This window comes from Hyla sarda, chromosome 7 (assembly GCF_029499605.1).
Source record: "Hyla sarda isolate aHylSar1 chromosome 7, aHylSar1.hap1, whole genome shotgun sequence".
Classification (NCBI taxonomy): domain Eukaryota; kingdom Metazoa; phylum Chordata; class Amphibia; order Anura; family Hylidae; genus Hyla; species Hyla sarda.
This window is the reverse complement of record NC_079195.1, coordinates 198,753,031-198,773,248: the sequence shown is the minus strand read 5'-3', so window position 1 is coordinate 198,773,248 and position 20,218 is coordinate 198,753,031. Positions and strand designations below refer to the sequence as shown.

General features: G+C 43.0%; 1 protein-coding gene across 4 annotated transcripts in view; it reads left to right on the top strand.

Annotated features, from left to right (window-relative positions):
- The window catches only part of LOC130283012 (tenascin-R-like), a 551,407-nt gene that overhangs the window by 353,456 nt on the left and 177,733 nt on the right, over positions 1 to 20,218 (top strand). For all 4 annotated transcript variants that reach the window (XM_056532112.1, XM_056532113.1, XM_056532114.1 and 1 more), the window contains exon 4: positions 19,519 to 19,794. In XM_056532112.1, the coding sequence (XP_056388087.1) occupies positions 19,519 to 19,794 (276 nt within the window). The remainder of the gene's footprint in view (positions 1 to 19,518; positions 19,795 to 20,218) is intronic.

Sequence of the window (20,218 nt, the reverse complement as noted above, 5' to 3'; positions counted from 1 at the left end):
TTCCCAGCCAAAATGGGAAATGGAGGCAATTTACATTTTTATTAGGAAAGGGGTTTATTTTTATCTATAAGTGTTAAGCCTATCATGCTGTATTTGTGGAAGGGGTGTTGGATATTTAACATATGCCGCCCTTCCCACAGGTGCGTACGTTGCGTTTGGCGGTGCTTTCAGTTCACTGAGGCATCGCTGTGAGCTTGTGCGCTCTGGAGGAGTGGAGTGTGTTGCGGTTCTGTGGCTGGCGTGTTCTATACTTCCCGTTCTGCGGTCTGTTAAGTGCCGGTCTCCGGCTGCAAGTTTTATTTATGCCCACGTTTGTTACCCCCATGTGAGTGTTCCCACATGTTATCGATAGCGTTAGTTCAGGGGCTGGGAACTTGGCACCGGCGGTTGCACAGTCTGGTCTGCGGCCTTATTCTCTGCAGGGCTTGGCAGGCGCATTGTCTAGGACATGTTTCTTGCTGTAAGGCGATATGTGTTGCCCGCAGTCCACTTAACGGGATCGCCGGTGGTGTGTGCATTTCTTCCGCAGCCGGCATTCTCGTGGTGGAGTCAGAGCTGTGCTCTGCTGTGGTGCTCCTGTTTGCTTGTAGTGCTGGGGCGCCACCGCTAGAGGGCAGTGGACAGCCACATGACGTTCAGGCTGGCCACTGTTGATAAAGGTGAAAGTTAGCCCTGGACAAGCCAACCGCTACTACATTCAAGACCCCAGGTATATGCCGGTAGAGAAAATTGAAACTATGCTGGAGTGAAAAGACAAGAACACCAATTTCCTTATAAAACGCATGACCCGTGCATTCTTGTATCTACCTTTGTTTACAATTCCCACCGTAGCTTCATTGTCACAATAGAACAGTACTGTTTGCTTATACCAACTATGCCCCCAAAAACATGCAGCTTCTATGATGGGATAAACTTCAAACAATGCTGAGGTACTGTCAAAACCTACCAAACTCTGCACCTCAGGTGACCAGCAGCCCACCAACCAATGTGATCCATACACGGCACCAAAACCTACCGAGAGGAGGCATCTGTAAATATGGTAGGTGATTGATTCATGACCTCTGGGACAAACATAGATATGCTGTTCCATTCATCAATATACTTGTCCCACATGACGTGGTCAGTCATGGCATCTGCATCCAAGGAAATGCGACTATCTTGAGGAGGGACAGAATGCAGTAACACCAACAATCGTGATACAAACACCAACAACCTGCCCGGAGAAATTATCTGCATTGCGAAAGTTAGCATACCAAGCAGGCTTTGTAACTTGACCTTCGTAGTGACCTGCGTAATGATAAACCTGTGTATTATCTCTTTGATTCTGGTTAGATTTTCTAATTGTAGACTAGCCTGCATGCTAACCATGTCCAAGACTACACCAAGAAATGTCATCTGCATGGTGGGACCTTCAGTTTTCTTGGGGGGACACTGGCACACCAATTTCAGCAAATAGATTTAGCAATTCTCTCAGACTTACAGGCTCTGCATCAGGTGGCTCCAGAACCAGGAAGTCATCTAAGTGATGGATGACATGCGGGCAACCGACAACATTAACGAGTGCCATATGCAGAGCTTGAGCAAGCTGGTGGAAAAGCCAAGGGCTGCTCTTAGAACCAAACGTTAATTTAGTTATAAACCATTCCACTTAAAGATCCTGCCACATGGGTAACAGCTTGAAAGCATCCGTAATGTCAGCATTTGCCAACCATGATCTAATGATGGACTGAACTACTATGCTCAAGTGGCCAATAACCTTATCAGAGACTCCCATTCACCTAGCACTAAGAGAGCCTAAGACAATGTCTTTCACTCTTACACTGCTTACCTTCGTCACCTCAATATTCCTTTTTTCCTTTGACACCTCTGTTATCCTATCATTTATTGGGTTTTGCCACTCAGCACAACATCTGTCACATAACACAATTAAAACATATTTATTTGGTCTACAACATTTCATTTCACTATCTTTCCCGGACAGACCTTCAATCCTTCCTGTCCATGCTGTTAAAACGACACTTAGGGGTATTCAGGTACACAGCACCCCAATGTCTCCTTCCTGGCAACCTATATCAGGGGAAATGTTCATGTCCATGACGAATGCATTAGACTGACGTCCGTTTGGTTATGTGCCTAGCTTAGTCATCAAAGCTGCCATGTACTTAGCCTGTTGTGTTCATACAAGCAGCTCCAAAGGTGACATTATATTTCCCACAATATCCAGTAGATTAGTTGCTGCTGTGAATTGTTGGAGAAAAAGTTCCCTGGATATCATTAGAAACACATTCTTCTTTCTTAGATGTAACATGTTATCAGAAGAAGAAAAAAACACACTGAGGGTTTTTTGTCTAATTTATTCAAAGAAAATCATTTAAGTAAATATACTCTTTTGCTGAATTTAGTCCTAATACATTTTTAATTTGCATTGCAAATGAGTGCATTCCAGATAATTGTAGAAAATGATTAGCGCATAAGCAGTCTGCTTTTTTTACGCTTGGGGACTAAAAATTTAAGACAAATTGAAGAAAAGAGTTAAAACTGTAGCCATGGAAATACAGCCATAAATTGCAGGGATTTTGAAGTTGCATAATTGGAATTAAGGCAGAAGCTTTTGAACCTGATATATCACTTACCTTTATTATCTGATGTTAAAGAGCAAAAAGTTACCGTTTTTGTTTGAGTTGTTGTTCTTTTAAAAATCCTTATACTGTTTATTTTGTCTACTGTTTATGGAAACAGATACAGGGTCTCTAAAGGTGCACAAGTAAGGAATCACAGAAAATACCCCAGGTTGGGTAATCCCTGGGATTCGTGTTACAAATAGCAGAGATCATCTAGCTATTTAAAGGGGTATTCTGGGATTTTTTTTATTTTATTTGTGTGGTGTCTGGGAGAGTGTAAACAGTGACTGGGGTGTTGCGGTAATAGAATAGGGTATATGGGTATTAACCCTTAATTGTTGTGACGCCAGGGTGCAGTTTCCTCAATGTAATAGTCCTACCGCCAACCGTCCCAAGCGGCAAGGAGAAATAACGCAACATCCACAGCAGATTTTATGAAGTAAACTTGAAGTAACTTTATTGTATATTTCATGCAACGGCATGGAACACAACAGTCTTTGCAAGAGAGAACCGTGGTACAGGCTCACAGGTTTGCTTGGACTCCGGGATCAATGAGCTTTTGATGCTAGCCACTGTGCTACTATTTTTACGAGATTTGAGTTTTAGTAGTCACACAGAATTCAGTAGTTTGAGCTTTGGTAACTCACGGTTTTGTGGCTGCTGGACTTTAGGCTTGAGACCTAGCTTGAATCGATATTTGTGCTGAGATGTTTGTGCTTCTATAGTGCAGGAACAAGAGAGAGAATTTAGTGTCTGGAGCCCCTTATATATTAAGGGGGTGGGGCAAAGCTCATTAGTCAGCAGACCTGTAAATCCTGACCCAGTGAACTCTGGGTATCACATGACCTAAAGGTCCTTAAACCATAGTACATTTAATTAATGGCACTTGACCTCTAAGGTCCTATACAGAGATATTCCTATATAACATATTAAATAAATATATAAATACATTAAATACCATTTATATGAGACTAATAGTGGTTAGTCCTACAGGAGAGCCCTATTAACAGGGAGGGACTCTGGCTGAGGGGACTTTAGACAAAGGGACAGGACCAGGTCCTGTACCGGGACACCACATTTGACTATGCTACAGGAGATGTAAAGTTAGTGTAGTTCATTTTGCCCCAATGTTTATTTTTAACAGCATACAAAATGAGTGTCATCTCAGGTTTTCCCAGGTTGCAGTGAGGACTGAGGCATTACATGCCCAGTCAGGTGTTCATAGGAGCCTGCCTGCTTCAATAGGTGGAGCAACCACTGAGTTGGAGGGAGATCACTCTGCAAGAATTGTAGTTTTGCAACAACTGGAGGCACCCTGGTTAGAAAACACTGGTCTATTGCATTGAAGGCAGCACAGGTGTGTTTCAATGGGTGGGATGGCTGATGTGTGGGAGGGAGAAAAATGACCTCTCACTTACAAATAAGGAATCATGGGACTTGTAGTTGGAGGGAGGAAGCTCCAACAGGAAATCAGTTCACAAAAAGAAAGCCACAGTGTTTTGGTTGACTCAAAATATAGCCGTTTAGCTCCAAGAGAAGCAGGGATTGCATGTCCATTACTGTCTGGCAGGTAAGTACTAAAATCACTTTTTTGTGGATAACCCCTTTAATCTTCTCCTATTATTATTGGTTTGAGGCATTTGCTATGTAACTGCATCACAGCTGATCGATTAGTGTTGGTCAACAGATTATGCGGCTCAGTACCGGGCTCCTATGGAGTAGGAGTTTCTGATTAGTAAGCCTCTTTCCAAAGATCCATGACTTTTCAAGCATGGTGCGGATTATAGCATATTATCTGTGCATCCAAACTAAGTATGCCTTATATCCCTCTAGCATCTTGTTGTAACTTAGTTTTGTCAGTACGGTTGGTTCTTGGATTACTCTCGTATAGTCCTTGTTTCTGTTTCTTGCAGTTGCTACTGTTTTTTTTGCATTCATAGTTTGCAAGCTGGTCAGCTTTGGTTTTCTTTCTGAATCCTTGCGACATCTTATTGTTTGTGTTATGGTCTGTTTTTTCATGAGGGATATTTTCAGGAACAATTAGGGTTAATGTTGTCAGGGTTCAGTTGTGTTAGGATCAGTGTTCAGGGATAGCTAGGGTCAGGTTTTATTTTAGTTTATGTGTGTTCTTCATCTATCTGCTTTAATTCCTTACTGCCATCTTCATCATTTACTTGTGCGTTTATCTGTTCCCATATTATTTAGTTTCTATAATTCATTAGTGAGTTCCTATTGTTGTATTTGTTACCAAGTACTGGGAAGTGGGACCCACTGATAGCACCCAGGAAAGTCGACTACTTTAAATTATCTGTTAAACAAACTCAGGCTGGGACTGCTGCAATGCCACTGCCACAGAGGACCCCTAGAAATGGCAGATGGGTTACTGTAGATTCTGGAAGACTTAGCCTTAGTTGTGGATAGAAGACATGTCCCACAGTCTGTGGTTCTCCATAATTAATTTGCAGAACTCTGTTGCTGGGGGATTCAATCATAAGAAGTGTGGCGCTTAAGGAAAATGGTTTCGTGAGATGTCTCCCTAGAGCTACTGCTAGAAGAGATAGAAGACGTATTCTTAATATTGTTAAGCAAGCAAAGCAGGAAGGGGACGTGGATGTTCTTGGCCATCTAGGGACAAATGACCTGGCTTGCAATGAAGTTTCAGAGGTAAAGGAATTCTGTATCACACTTGGTAATGATGTACAGGATTTTGCATCCACTGTTTCATTTTCTTAAGTTCTGCCTGTGCATAATGTACAGAATGATAGGCAGAGGCGAATTAAGGAGTTCAACTTATGGCTTAGTAAATGGTGTCAAGAGCAAGGATTTGGCTGTGTCTCATGATAGCTCTGCTTGGAATAGAAAGGAACTGTACAAAAAGATGGTTTGCATATTTCTCTTAAAGGAACGAATGTACTCAGTGAACAATTCCAAGAATTAGCCAAGGAGTATTTAAACTTGGAAGGGGGGGGGGGGCAAAAGAGTGAAAATCCATGAGTCCAATTGCCCCCCAAAACAATGCCAGAACATGTCAGTAGTATAGTGGTTAAGAAATGACAAGCTCAGAGTCCTGTCTACAAATGCTTGCAGTTTAGGTAATAAAATCAATGAACTTGAGAGTGTAGATTTAGTGGCTGTTACTGAGACATGGCAAGTGATGACTGGGACATAACCATACCAGGGTACTCTTTATACAGAAGAGACAGAGAAGGCAAGAAAGGAGGAGGAGTGGCCCTGTATGTGAAAGATAACATAAAATCTAACCTAATACAAGTAAGTGAGGCCAACATAGAAACAGTTTCGGTTATGTTGCAGTTTGGTAATCATGCAGTAACTCGTGTAGGTGTGATATATAGACCACCTGGCCAAGTTAAAGAATTAAATGATCTACTAGTTGAAGAAATAGCTAAAATGGCAATGAAAGGAGAAGTTATCATTATGGGAGACTTCAATCTTCTGGATATAAACTGGAAAACCAAAATAGCTAGTTCTGTCAGGAGTACAGATATTCTAAATTCCCTACTGGGATTACCTCTACAACAAGTGGCTGAGGAGCCAACCCGGAGGGAGGCCATTTTGGATTTGGTATTCACAAATGGGCATATGGTATATGATGTTATTGTAGGCAAAAGCTTGGTATCTAGTGATCACCAGAGTGATTTAATATAAGAACAGTGAAGGAGTCACACCACACCACAAAAGTTTTAGATTTTAGAAAAACAGACTTTTCAAAAATGAGATTAGTCAGTCCCTATCAGACTGGAATGGATTACATGGAGTCCAGGAAAAATGGGACTACTTAAAAGATGCATTATTGAAGGCAACAGAAAATTGCATTAGACTTGTCAGTAGAAAAAGGAAGAGACCACTGTGGTACTCAGCAAAAGTGACAACAATTATATAAAACAAAAAGCTAGCATTTAGTAATTATAAAAAAAAAAAAAAAAACAGAGCAATGAAGATAGGGAAATCTACAAGATTAGGCAGAAAGAGGCCAAGCAAGTTATAAGAACTTCTAAAGCGCAGGCAGAAGAAAAACTAGCTCAGTCTGTGAAAAAAGGGGATAAAACATTCTTCATTTATAAAAAATGAACTGCCTGTTGGAATGTTCCTATTGCTTTGCATTACTTTGGTAACTACCATGCTTCCCATTGCTTTGCCTGTGTCATCCAAAGCCTTTCTGGCAATTCTGTGGTTCCATAGTTATATTCAGTGCAGAACTTTCATAGTGTGAACATACCCTAAGTTCTCTGTGTGGCATACCTCTATACTATGATTATTCATCCTATGTTCGTGAAATTCGCATATTCGCTATGTTCGTTCACTTTTTTTTCACATTAAAAATTTGCATGTGAAAAAAAAAGAATATTCGTAATTACGAATATATAGCACTATATTCTAAATATCCGTGACATTGCGAAGTGCCGATATTCGTGATAAGAATTCACATTATGAATATTTGTGCTCAACACTAGGATCCTATGGGTCCCATTAATTCTGCATGAATTTATGAGAGGTACATAGGTACAGACAATGGGGGAGATTTATCAAAACCAGTGCCGAGGAAAAAATGCCCAGTTGCCCATAGCAACCAATCAGCTCACTTCTTTCATTAACTCATTTCTCTTTAACCTCTTAAGGATGCAGGGCGTACTTGTACACCCTGCGCCGGACGGGCATATAGCACGGGGTCCCGCCGTGACCCCGCATCATACCGGGTCGGTCCCAGCGGCTAATGATAGCCGAGACCCGGGGCTAATAGCGTGCGGCACCGATCATTGTGCTGTATGCTATTAACCCTTTAACCCGTCTAAAATAAAAGTAAAAGCTTCCCGGCAGCTCAGTCGGGCTGATCGGGACCATCGCGATAAAATCGCGATGTCCCAATCAGCTAGCATGCAAGCGGAGGTTCCTTCACTTGTCTCTGTCACTTCCAATCAGTGATTGATTGCTCCAAGCCTGAGATTCAGGCTTGAGCAATCGACCGCCTATAACACTGATCAATGCAAAGCTATGGCTTTGCAGTGAATACTGTAAAAGATCAATGTGTGCAGTGTTATAGCCCCCTATGGGAGCTATAGCACTGCAAAAAAAAAGTGAAAAAAAAAGTTAATAAAGGTCATTTAACCCTTTCCCTAATAAAAGTTTGAATCACCCTCCTTTTCCCATAAAAAAAAAATAAACTGTGTAAAAAAAATAAATAAACATATGTGGTATCGCCACGTGCGGAATTGTCCAAATTATAAAAATATATTGTTAATAAAACCGCATGGTCAATGGCGTGCGCGCAAAAAAGTTCCAAAATAGTGTATTTTTGGTCACTTTTTATATCATGAAAAAATTTATAAAAAGCGATCAAAAAGTTCGATCAATACATGGTACCGATAAAAACTTCAGATCACGGCGCAAAAAATGAGCCCTCATACCGCCCCATACGCAGAAAAATAAAAAGTTTTAGGGGTCAGGAGATGAGAATTTTGAACGTATAAATTTTCCTGCATGTAGTTATGATTTTTTTCAGAAGTACGACAAAATCAAACCTATATAAGTAGGGTATCATTTTAATCGTATGGATCTACAGAATAATGATAAGGGGTTAAAAATGAAAGAAGCGAGTTGATTGATTGCTATGGGCAACTGGGCAACTTTTCTCTGCACAGGTTTTGATAAATCTCGCCCAATATTCTGTACACTTGGCCTGAAGCTGGCCACATTAGATAACATGTATGGTAACAGTAGATGTCAGGGGTTAAAGGGGTAGAGCATGTGGGATATCCCCTTATGTTCTCTAGGATATACGTCAGCACTAGAGGTGTCCAGCAGTGGCTTTCTCTCATTTCTCCATTGAGAACACATACACCAGTGTTTCTCAACTAGGGTGCCTCCAGCTGTTGCAAAACTACAAGTCCCAGCATGCCCGGACAGCCAAAGGCTGTCCGGGCATGCTGGGAGTTGTAGTTTTGCAACAGCTGGAGGCACCCTAGTTGAGAAACACTGACATACACGCTTGGAAAAACATGCCTGTGTACTGGAGATCAAGCTTTTGGCTGACAACTATCTTGTATGTATGGCCAGTTATAGATCCATCATTTTAGTTGAAAAAGTAGTCTGAACAAGTTAATTTTCTTCATTAAAGGGGTTTTTCTTTATTAAAGGGATACTTCGGTGGAAAACTTTTTTATTTTATTTTTTTTAATCAACTTATGCCAGAAAGTTAAACAGATTTGTAAATTACTTCTAATAAAAAATCTTAATCCTTCCAGTACTTATTAGCTGCTGAATACTATAGAGGAAAATCTTTTCTTTTTGGAACACAGAGCTCTCTGCGGACATCTCTGTCCATTTTAAGAACTGTCCAGAGAAGGCGAAAATCCCCATAACAAACATATGCTGCTCTGGACAGTTCCTAAAATGGACAGAGGTGTCAGTAGAGAGCACTGTGCTTGTGATGTCAGCAGAGAGCACTGTGTTCCAAAAATAAAAGAATTTCCTCTGTAGTATTCAGCAGCTAATAAGTACTGGAAGGATTAAGATTTTTTTATAGAAATAATTTACAAATCTGTTTAACTTTCTGGCACCAGTTGATTAAAAAAAAAAGTTTTCCATCGGAGTACTCCTTTAACCCCTTAAGGACCAAGGACGTACCGGTACGTCCTTGGTCCTGCTCTTCTGATATAACGCGGGGTTACACAGTAACCCCGCGTCATATCATGGCGGGCCCGGCGTCATAGTGAAGCCGGGACCCGCCTCTAATAGCGTGCAGCGCCGATCGCTAAAAGTGAAAGTGAAAGTTCCCGGCTAGCTCAGTCGGGCTGTTCGGGATAGCCGCGGCTAATCGCGGCATCCCGAACAGCTGACAGGACAGCGGGAGGGCCCCTACCTGCCTCCTCGCTGTCCGATCGCCGAATGACTGCTCAGTGCCTGAGATCCAGGCATGAGCAGTCATCCGGCAGAATCGTTGATCACTGGTTTCTTATGAGAAACCAGTGATCAACATAGAAGATCAGTGTGTGCAGTGTTATAGGTCCCTATGGGACCTATAACACTGCAAAAAAAAAGTGAAAAAAAAAGTGAATAAACATCATTTAACTCCTCCCCTATTAAAAGTTTGAATCACCCCCCTTTTCCAATAAAAAAAAAAAAACACAGTGTAAATAAAAATAAAAATAAACATATGTGGTATCACCGCGTGCGGAAATGTCCGAATTATAAAAATATATCATTAATTAAACCGCTCGGTCAATGGCGTGCGCGCAAAAAAATTCCAAAGTCCAAAATAGTGCATTTTTGGTCACTTTTTATATCATTTAAAAATGAATAAAAAGTGATCAATAAGTCCTATCAATGCAAAAATGGTACCGTTAAAAACTTCAGATCACGGCGCAAAAAATGAGCGCTCATTCCGCCCCATACACGGAAAAATAAAAAAGTTATAGGGGTCAGAAGATGACAATTTTAAACGTATTAATTTTCCTGCATGTAGTTATGATTTTTTCCAGAAGTCCGACAAAATCAAACCTATATAAGTAGGGTATCATTTTAATCATATGGACCTACAGAATACATATCAGGTGTCATTTTTAACGAAAAATGTACTACGTAGAAACGGAAGCCCCCAAAAGTTACAAAACAGCATTTTTTTTTCAATTTTGTCGCACAATGATTTTTTTTCCTGCTTCACCATAGATTTTTGGGCAAAATGACTAACGTCATTACAAAGTAGAATTGGTGGCGCAAAAAATAAGCCATCATATGGATTTTTAGGTGTAAATTTGAAAGAGTTATGATTTTTTAAAGGCAAGGAGCAAAAAACGAAAATGCAAAAACGGAAAAACCTCCGGTCCTTAAGGGGTTAAGCAAAAAGGTCTTTGTAAAATGTTCCCGTCCACTACATAAACCTGCTTATTCTTATTAATAAAAAAGTTATCCAGTAAGATTTTTTTAATTCTTCAGCTATTTTATGTCTTGGCCCCTGGTCTATGTAAGTGACCCTTGGCTTTCTTACACGGAGTTTTAAAGGTTGTTATTGGCAGATCTGCCGGCCTTTCCATCTTTAGTTCATTATCAAACTTTTCATTTTTTGTTTTATATCCATTTGTCTATGTAATTATTTATGAGGCCACAGACTGTGCTACAGCGTTCTTGGTTTTATGAGTTTATGAAATAGATGATAATTATGTAGAGCCGCAGCAGACAGGCCGGACAGCTGCCCCATGTAGTGACCCTGCTGTCAGTGGGCAGTCAATCATCTGCCACTTCTAGGAGGTAATGGTCGGGAGAAATGAAAAGGTTTAAGACATAAACACATTAGTTTGCTGTTTTTATTTGTTCAAGACACTATTTCTTGACAAAACACTTACATGTCTTGAAAAAGAACAAAAGGCTCATAAGTTTTTTGTGTAAATATATTTTTTCCTGACATTCTACAAATGGTCATGGGAGGTGAAGAACTTTAAAGTTCCCTTAACTGGTTAGGTTCTTCTCCAAATTCCATGTTCTCCTCTTTAACAACTGAACACAGATATTGATGATATTGTAGCTTGTAGCTTCTGGGCCCCGATGCAATATCTGCAACAGGGCCCTATATTCCAATTATAATACTGATCTCTTATGGTGCAGCTGTGCTTTGGGGCCCTCTAAGGCACCAGGGCCCAGGTGCGACTGCTACCTCTGCAAACCCTATAGCTATGCCTTTGGTGACATGTTGTAGGTCGGAACGGCGGAATCCAGCTGCTCTGGTCAATCACGGCAGCAAAGTAGTGTTAGGTAGGTGTGGTACGCCTCGGGGGTTGTAGGGTAGTTGGGGTGTTGCTGTTCTGAATAATAAAGGGCGCTGTTAATCCTTGTCACTCGTGACGCCAGGGTAAGGGTTAAATACTGTAATGGTGCTGGGCCTATCGCCACCCTTCCCAAGAGCAGTAGGTGAGTGCGTAATAAGTGGATTCTCCACAACCACTGTTAACTGAAAACTTGAAGAACTTTTACTGAAGATTTTCTGTAGCAGGCAATAGCAATAACAGTCCAGATAACAGAGTCTATTTACAGTTGAGCAGCGATTGATGGTTGGGATCAGATAAGCTCAATTTAGCTTTTAAAAGATTTCGTAGCATAGGTCCGCTGGATTTAGGGGTGCATTTAGGTCCAGTGATCTTGCGGAGAGTAGCGGGGAATTGTAGATGTACAACAGCTTTGGTATAGGCCGAGGCCGCAAGGCTTTGGCCTAGTAAACGTACTTGGAAGTTGCGGAGGTCCTACCTCGTTCAGTGACAGCAACCCAAGAGAGAGATTAATGGCCACAGCTCCCTTATATGGGCAGGGGCTGGGCGTTTTGGATTGGCCCATAACAATTGTCACCCACCGTTACATGGCATTGTGGGTGAACACGTGATACAAGAACCACCTAAGGTCCTTCAACATACCATAGAGTTCTGAGTAACGGGTCACATGACCTAAGGTCCTGCGACGCCAAACAAGTGAGTAATGAAATATACATATTTACAATGATAATTTTTATAAATATTAACTTACTAAGGGGTGACTAGGGGCTAACTAGGGAAGTGGACCCCCACAGTCCTAGGGACTCTGACTTTGGGGACCCCCCCACCAAGGCACGGTATGAAATACGGTGCCGGGACACCACATAGGCACTAGATACAACAAACAAGATAAGTACATGGAGGATGATTCAATAAAATTATAGCCATATTTTAACAAAAAGGCAATTTAAAAAAATGTCTACTTCTCATTTACCTAAAAATAGTAAACTTTATTGTCACCAACACACAAGTTTTTTTTACGAGCTAAACGGTTATATGCTATACCATGTTTGCTACAATGTGATATCAAAGAACTGGGCCAGCCAGCCTCACAGCATCACAATATTAGCATGTGCCTGCAGAACACACTTGTTTGTTATGGGATATTCGCATATCAAAAACAATTTACTCGGGCCCCCAGAACTAGCTGTGGCCACCATTCCAACTGGATATTAAAACTTACCTGTCATGTCACAGAAAAAAAATAATGCATATATGTAAATATATATATATATATATATACATATGTTACTCACCAGGTCATGCAGATGCAGCACAGTCTATCTTCTGCATTTGGTTCACAAATCCCACTGCTCTGCTCAGGAAGGGGCGTGTCCAAGGCGAGCACTGAGCTCAAAATGCATTCAATTTCTCCCTGAGTCTGCTGTGCTGGGTCTCTTCATTTAATCACTTCAGGCTGCTCTGTAACCCCCTCCTCTCTGTTTTCATACTGCAGTCTGATAGACAAGAGTGAGCACAGAGAAGTGTTATTCATGCCATCACTTCCTAAACTTTGTCCCAGCTTATGCTTCAGCTGGGACAAAGATGATGCTGCAGCCGGGCAGGACCATGTGCTGGTTGGTATGGGGACCCCTATTGGTCTTTTTGTAAGCCATGATTTCTATAAAAAGGAGAAAACCTTTTTTTTATGAAATACAGTATATTAGAAAAGTTAAAGGGGTACTCTGGTGCTTACACATCTTATCCCCTATCCAAAGGATAGGGGATAAGATGCCTGAGCGGGAGTCCCGCAGCTGGGGACGCCAGGGATCATGCATGCAGCACCCCGTTTGTAATCAGTCCCCGGAGCGTGTTCGCTCCGGGTCTGATTACGGTCGGCCGCAGGGCCGGCAGCACGTGACATCACGCCCCCGCCCCGTGTGATGTCACATCACGCCCCCTCCCGTAGGCTTGCATTGAGGGGCGGAGCGTGACATCACACGGGGGCGGGGGCGTGACGTCACACGCCGCCGGCCCTTCGGTCTACCCTAATCAGACCCGGAGCGAACACGCTGATTACAAATGGGGTGCCACGTGCATGATCCCGGGCGTTCCCAGCTGCGGGACTCCCGCGATCAGGCATCTTATCCCCTATCCTTTGGATAGGGGATAAGATGTGTAAGCACCGGAGTACCCCTTTAATGTGTTGCCAAGATGTACAACATATAATAAGTTTTGGATTTTGACAGTGCCCATTGAAGCAATGACGTGCTTTATGCCAAGCTTAATTGAGCATTAGAAAGTAAATTTTTCTTCTTAATATTATTCTTCGTTCAGGAGATAATCGCTTGGAAACATATACCGTATTTTTGGCCTATAAGACGCACTTTTTCTTCCCCAAAAATTGGGGTAAAAGTTGGTTTGTCTTATACGGCGAATACACACCTATCGCGGCGGTCCCTGCGGTCATCAAAGGCCGGGACCCGCGGCTAATACAGGACATCACCGATCGCGGCGATCAAAGCGAAAGTGACACTAACCCGGCTGCAACGGGAGGGACCTTACCTGCCTCCTCGGTGTCTGCTCCGTGCCGGTATCCCCTGCATGGCCGGCACTCTCCTTCATCGTAATCACATCGCCGTGTCCCCGGGGTGTCCCCGTCGCTCCGGAACGTCTCTGCTGCCCGGTATCCTCACTCTCCATCGTCGCCATCACGTCGCTACGCACGCCGCTACGCACGCCGCTCCTATTGGATGATGGAGCGGCGTGCGGAGCGGCATGCGGAGCGGTATGTGAAACGGTGTGCGTAGCGACGTGATGGCGATGACGGAGAGCGACGATACCGGGCAGCAGAGACGTTTCGGAGCGACGGGGACACCCCGGGGACGCAGCGACAGCGAAGGAGGCTACATCCAGGGCAGCGGTGACGAGCGGTGAAGGGTCCGGAGCGGCGGGGACACGTATTACCTTATATACCAGTAGTCTTTAACCTGCGGACCTCCCGATGTTGCAAAACTACAACTCCCCGCATGCCCGGACAGCCAACGGCTGTCCGGGCATGCCGGGAGTTGTAGTTTTCAACATCGGGAGGTCCGCTGTTTGAAGATCACAGTGACCTATACTTTACATTGTATTCTAGATTTTCCTCATTTAAAATTGGGTGCGTCTTATATGCCAGAGCGTCCTATAGGGCGAAAAATACGGGTACATTTGCAGATCTCAAATCCTTTCTATTACTCTGTCAACTTTATTCCATTTTAGCGTACTTATATTTTGAAAGTTTTTTTAAAAGAACTTCATGAAAGCATTCAGGTTTTAATATTGGTTCTCACTGGTTCCCAAGGTATGATTCTTGCCACCATTCTGTATACCTCCTGTCTTTCACAGTAAAATCTTGTATTTCTTAAGTGTAACCATAGGCACCGCCACATTATAGTTGCTACAAAGTTGTTTTGAGGGCAGACAGGCATAAGGCAACAGAATGCAGATCAAAAACGTAGCATTGAAAGTTGAATTTTATACAATCTGACATGAGTATGTGATTTTCCCCACACAAATGCCTATATTTTGAAAGTAAATAGGCTTATACATCTGACTGACACATTGCCTTAAAATTAGTCATAGGATTCATCGCAGTACAGGAGAGGTGGTGGTGGTGGGGGGGCTCCCGGTGGAGCCCGGGTATAGAACTAAAAAGCCATGCCAATTGTCCACGGTATTTTGCCTGACTTTTACAGCTAGAAGACTTTGGTACTGGGATTTTAAAGCAATCTTTGAGAAAATTGACAGAAGCAGTCATTTCTATCCTTCCCTCTGATCATCAAAGAATGGAAACACTTTGCCTCGGTTTTTCACGCAGTGCTTCATTCTTCAGTCAAAGATGGTTTAAAAGGAAAGGTTGAATCGTTCACTTGTCATAGCGATCAGGGGGGTTTTCAATTTTTTGTCCTCCAGTCTTCGATTCAACAATGCAAATGTGAATGTTCATGGCATCACGCACTGATGTTAACCTGGAGAACAGTGTTCCCCAACCAGGGTGCCTTCAGCTGTTGCAAAACTACAGCTACTAGCATGCCCAGACATCCTGGTGACAAAATGTTTCACAGTTTTGCAAATTACATCTCTTACTATCATCTATTAGCTGCTGTATGCTCCAGATGAAATTGTGTAGTTCTGACCACAGTGCTCTTTGCCGACACCTCTGTCCATGTCAGGAACTGTCCAGAGCAGGAGCAAATCACCATAGATAACCTATCCTGCTCTGGACAGTTCCTGACACTGACAGAGGTGTCAGCAGAGAGCACTGTGTTCAGACTGAAAAGAGCTACACAACTTCCTCTGTAGCATACAGCAGCTGATAAGTACTGGAAGGTTTAATATTTTTAAATAGAAATTATGTACAAAGCTGTACAGATTTTTGACACCAGTTGATTTCAAAACAATCTGGGGGGCGGGGGGAGATATTCAAAGAATTTAGCACCATTTTTATTATTTTTTTTGCTTTAGTTGTGACACATTTTCTTAAAATGTGGAACATGCTATTAGCGCCAAATATTCTGATATTTTGCACACAATTTAGCACCCTGTTAGCCAATTAGGTATGCTTTTTGTGCTGTTTGCACCCTATTTTCAAAGGTTTAGCACCACTTTATGGTGCACAAAGTGTCACAGCTAATACTAAGTATACCTGGTGTTAAATAATTTGCTACTAGTACTAATTGCCCCAAATTTGTAAAAGACCAAACACACTTCTGAAAATGAGATGCAGATAGCATTCTTTGAGGCGCAAAATAAAGAGCCCCAATAACACAAGTCTTTTTTATATGTGATGTCCCAGTAGAGGACATGGTCCTGTACTACCCTTAGGCCCTGTCAGGTTGAGTCCCTCAGTGACCTGGGGGCTCCCCTGCAAGGTCTCCCCCTGTTTGTTTTATAAAGGTGTGTGTGTCACTTTAATGCTTAGACAGGATCCCTATGTATAGGTAGTATACAGCAGTGTTTCCCAACCAGGATGCCTACAGAGGTTGCAAAACTACAACTACCAGCATGCCCATACAGCCTTTTACTGTCTGGGCATGCTGGGAGTTGTAGTTTTGCAACAACTGGAGGCACCCTGGTTGGGAAACACTGGTACAGAGGACCTGTGGGAGGTCTCAAGGACCTGTGTGAAGCTGTCACATGTTATGTTATGCAGTCACATGATTTGATGTCACATGTTCTCCCAGAGAGCACCAGCTTAACCTATGACCCGCAGCTTGACCAATGGGCTTTAGTCCAGCCCCCCACTATATAAAGGGGCGGCCATTACAATTCACGCTCTTGTACCATCAGCCTTTCCTGAGACAGCAACCACCAGAGATCTCAGTGAGAGTGATCAGCATCTGGAAGACCCCAAAAGCTACAGTCATTCCAGTAAGTCTCAAGTCTATGTCTGCTGTAACTACAAGTAGTCAAGTCCTGCACATAGTCAAGTCAAGTCTAATTTCAAGTCAAGTTAACTACAAGTATATTGGTCCAGCAAGCTGCGAGGTCCTCTGGGTTCTGGCCACCTCTCTGGGAATTCTGGCCTTAGCTGTGAATATCATTACACCTGTCTTCTATTCAGTAAAGCTTTTGTTTGACTGGTTGTGGACTCTCATTTCACTTCTAGCAATTGGGATAGCGGAGAATCTGGCCGTGTGGTGTTCTGGAACCTGAAAACCACACTGGCGTCACGAACACTAGGGGCTAATACCATCCATCCCCCAGGGTTAATACCATCTGATCCCACCGCTCACACCGCTACACCCGTGGTCCCGCCATTTCACCCTGTGGTCCACCACATATATTTTCCCCCATTGTTTTCTCCAGAGTACCCCTTTATAGTTTCTACACTAGAGTCCTAAATACAGAGGCATTATATGAAGTTGTTGAATTTAAATGGATAGTCCTCATAAAGTGTTTGTGTACCCAATTGCATTGCATACCAATGACAATACATAAAAAGTTTTAAGGCCAATTTATTAGTTCAGGTTATAGAACGATAGACATTTGAATTAGGTATTCTAACTATAGAAGTTAAATGAGCCTATAACTATTATTGTCTAGGGTGGTGTTGCCTCCAGCTGTTGCAAATCTACAGTTCACAGCATGCCAATGGCTTTCCAGAATAGCTGGGTGTTATAATTCTGCAACAGCTGGAGGAGCATTGGTTGAGAAACACTGGTCTAGGGTACAAAAGCAGTAAACCTTGTTGATGGTTTCCTGGAAGCAGAATGATTATGGATTGCTAACAGTATGTTTAACATGATAGTAATTGTACATGTTTAACTATTGTGACAGTGTGGCAAGGAAAGGGTGTATTTCCCTATCTAACAATGGAGAAACCTCCACATGTGGCCTAATTAATGAGGTAGAAGAAGGTGAAGTATGCTTTAAAGGGGTTCTCCGCTGCCCTGCCTTCCGGAGCTCCGCTCGCAGCATCTGGAAGTTTATTACTCCGAACTCTGTGTGCGGGCTTCCCTGTTTGAGGCCGCCCCCTCGTGACATCACGCCCGCCCCCTCAACGAAAGTCTATGGGAAGGGGGTGCGACCGCTGTCAGTGGAGAACCCCTTTAAAGGAAGTCAAACAGAATAATCTGGGCTTTCCCTAGAGGACAGCAAGGTGGCTGTAGGGAGAGGCAGGGATCCTGCTGAGGAACACACAGCCCAAGATGTTAGTGGCCCCAAGAAGTGGTGTGGACGAGACACACAGCAAGACATTGCAAAAGCTGTGTGTGAACAGTCAGTAGAAGGTTGCAGGAGGCATAAGTTTAACTGGCCAGGAAAAGCCCACCAGTTGATAGACAGGGAATGCTGGATTGTGTAGTTAGTGAGTAGATGATCTAGGGTTTTGTTTGTCCCTGTGTTATGTTTATTATTTATCCTGCAACCTATCTAATAAAGCTGGCGAGGAGCTGGACTTGCATAAAGGGCTACTGTTTGCCTGCTGACTGAAGTGGAAACGTGTCCTGTGGTGGTGTCAAGGACGATCCCAGAGCTATCCCCAGGGAGAAATCCTTACAATTGGTGGAGGATGCGGGCATCACATTGCTAAGAGCAACCAGCAGTCGAGTTGCAGTGAAGTTGTTGCCAGGAGCAACCCACCCTGCATGTTGCAAGTGGGACAAGCCCAGCTGTTGAGTGCAGGAACAAGACTGAGCCTGTGGCGAAAGCGTTGCTAGGGGCAATGGATCGCGTCAAGCGAGTGAGCACTCTCTCAGCTAAGGAGACAGGTGCCACCTGTGCAACGCAACAGCAGTAAGCCGTGTTGTTTGTTTTTGCAAAGAAGGGTCGACGTCGAAATGCCGTTGCTAGGAGCAATCGATGTGGACAGCAACCGGTTGTCACCAAGAAGGATGCTATGGTGAGCACCTTGATTAAATTGGCTGCAGCTCAGCAAGAGAACGTCTTCGCACCTAATGATCCTCTGGTCAGGAGGCCAGAAAAGATGGATGTGAGGATCTGTGAGTTACTGGTGGGTGGTATCCCGCTGTACGTGGAACTGGACTGTCACCAGGCTGTATCCAGAGACACACAGCAAGATGTTGCAAATGCTGTGTGTGAACAGTGAGTAGAAGGCATAAGTTTAACTGGCCAGGAAAAGCCCACCAGTTGTTAGACAGGACATGCTGGATTGTGATTGTGTAGTTAGTGACTAGACGGTCTAGGGTTTTGTTTGTTCCTGTGTTATGTTTTTTTTTATCCTGCAACCTATCTAATAAAGCTGGCGAGGGGCCGGATTTGCATGAAGTACTGTTGTTTGTCTGCTGATTGAAGTGGAAACGTGTGCTGTGGTGGTGCCAAGGATGATCCAAGAGCTATCCCGAGGAAGAAATCCTTACACTATGGTTGGGCCAATAGTACAGTACACTGTGATAAGTATTATGAAATGGTACTATGATGATCACTGATGGTGCTATAGGTCTATGTGTTTAATGACTCCAAGATGGCTATGAATGCACCTTTAGTAGTCCTGGGAGCTATGTAGTGATGTTTTATCCATTTCAATTAAAAGTTGTTTCATGCACTGCCTCCATTTTTTTGTGTTCCAGTATTCTGTATTACTAACAATATTTTTTTGATTAAAAATCTTACTTATATTTTCCCTCTTTATCTCCCCCTAGTGGCCCCACCAGTGGATTTCAGTGTAACGGCTGTGGGAGACCACTGGATAGACTTGGTATGGGAAGGAACGTCGGCCGTGACAGAGTATGTCATCTCATACCAGCCGGCAGTGCCAGGAGAGTGGGGTCCACAACAGAAGCTGCAGCAAAGGGTACCTGGAGATTGGAGTGCCGTCACCATAAGAGAACTGGAGCCGGGTACAACGTACAATATAAGTGTATGCACCGTTATTAGTGATGTCACCAGCGAGCCGGCCAGTATCACCACATCCACCCGTGAGTATCTATCTTTACATTTATAACATATCAATAATGTGTTAAAATGATCAATAATTACAATTATTAGGGATCTTAGATGTGTTTAGAGTAGTCTCCTCGCTGTCTTTAGTAACTGCAAACCGCAAAACTCATTTTATGACAAAAGGATCCATCAGGACTTCTTTTAAAAATGATCTATTCCAGCTTTCATGGCCCCATTAATAACAGGAAGCCGTGGCAATAATATAAATAGAGCCCGATACTCAATGCTTCTATAACATTCTATTTATTACAGTGAAACCATTGTTGTCTATGGACAAGGAAACAATTCACTTTACAGTTTAGAGCCAGGTGATATCTTTTACCTAAATACTGTACAGACATTTATGTGGCGGTGGCGCCTTTATGTAGAATGTTCAATACCTGTGAATCGGATCAGTCG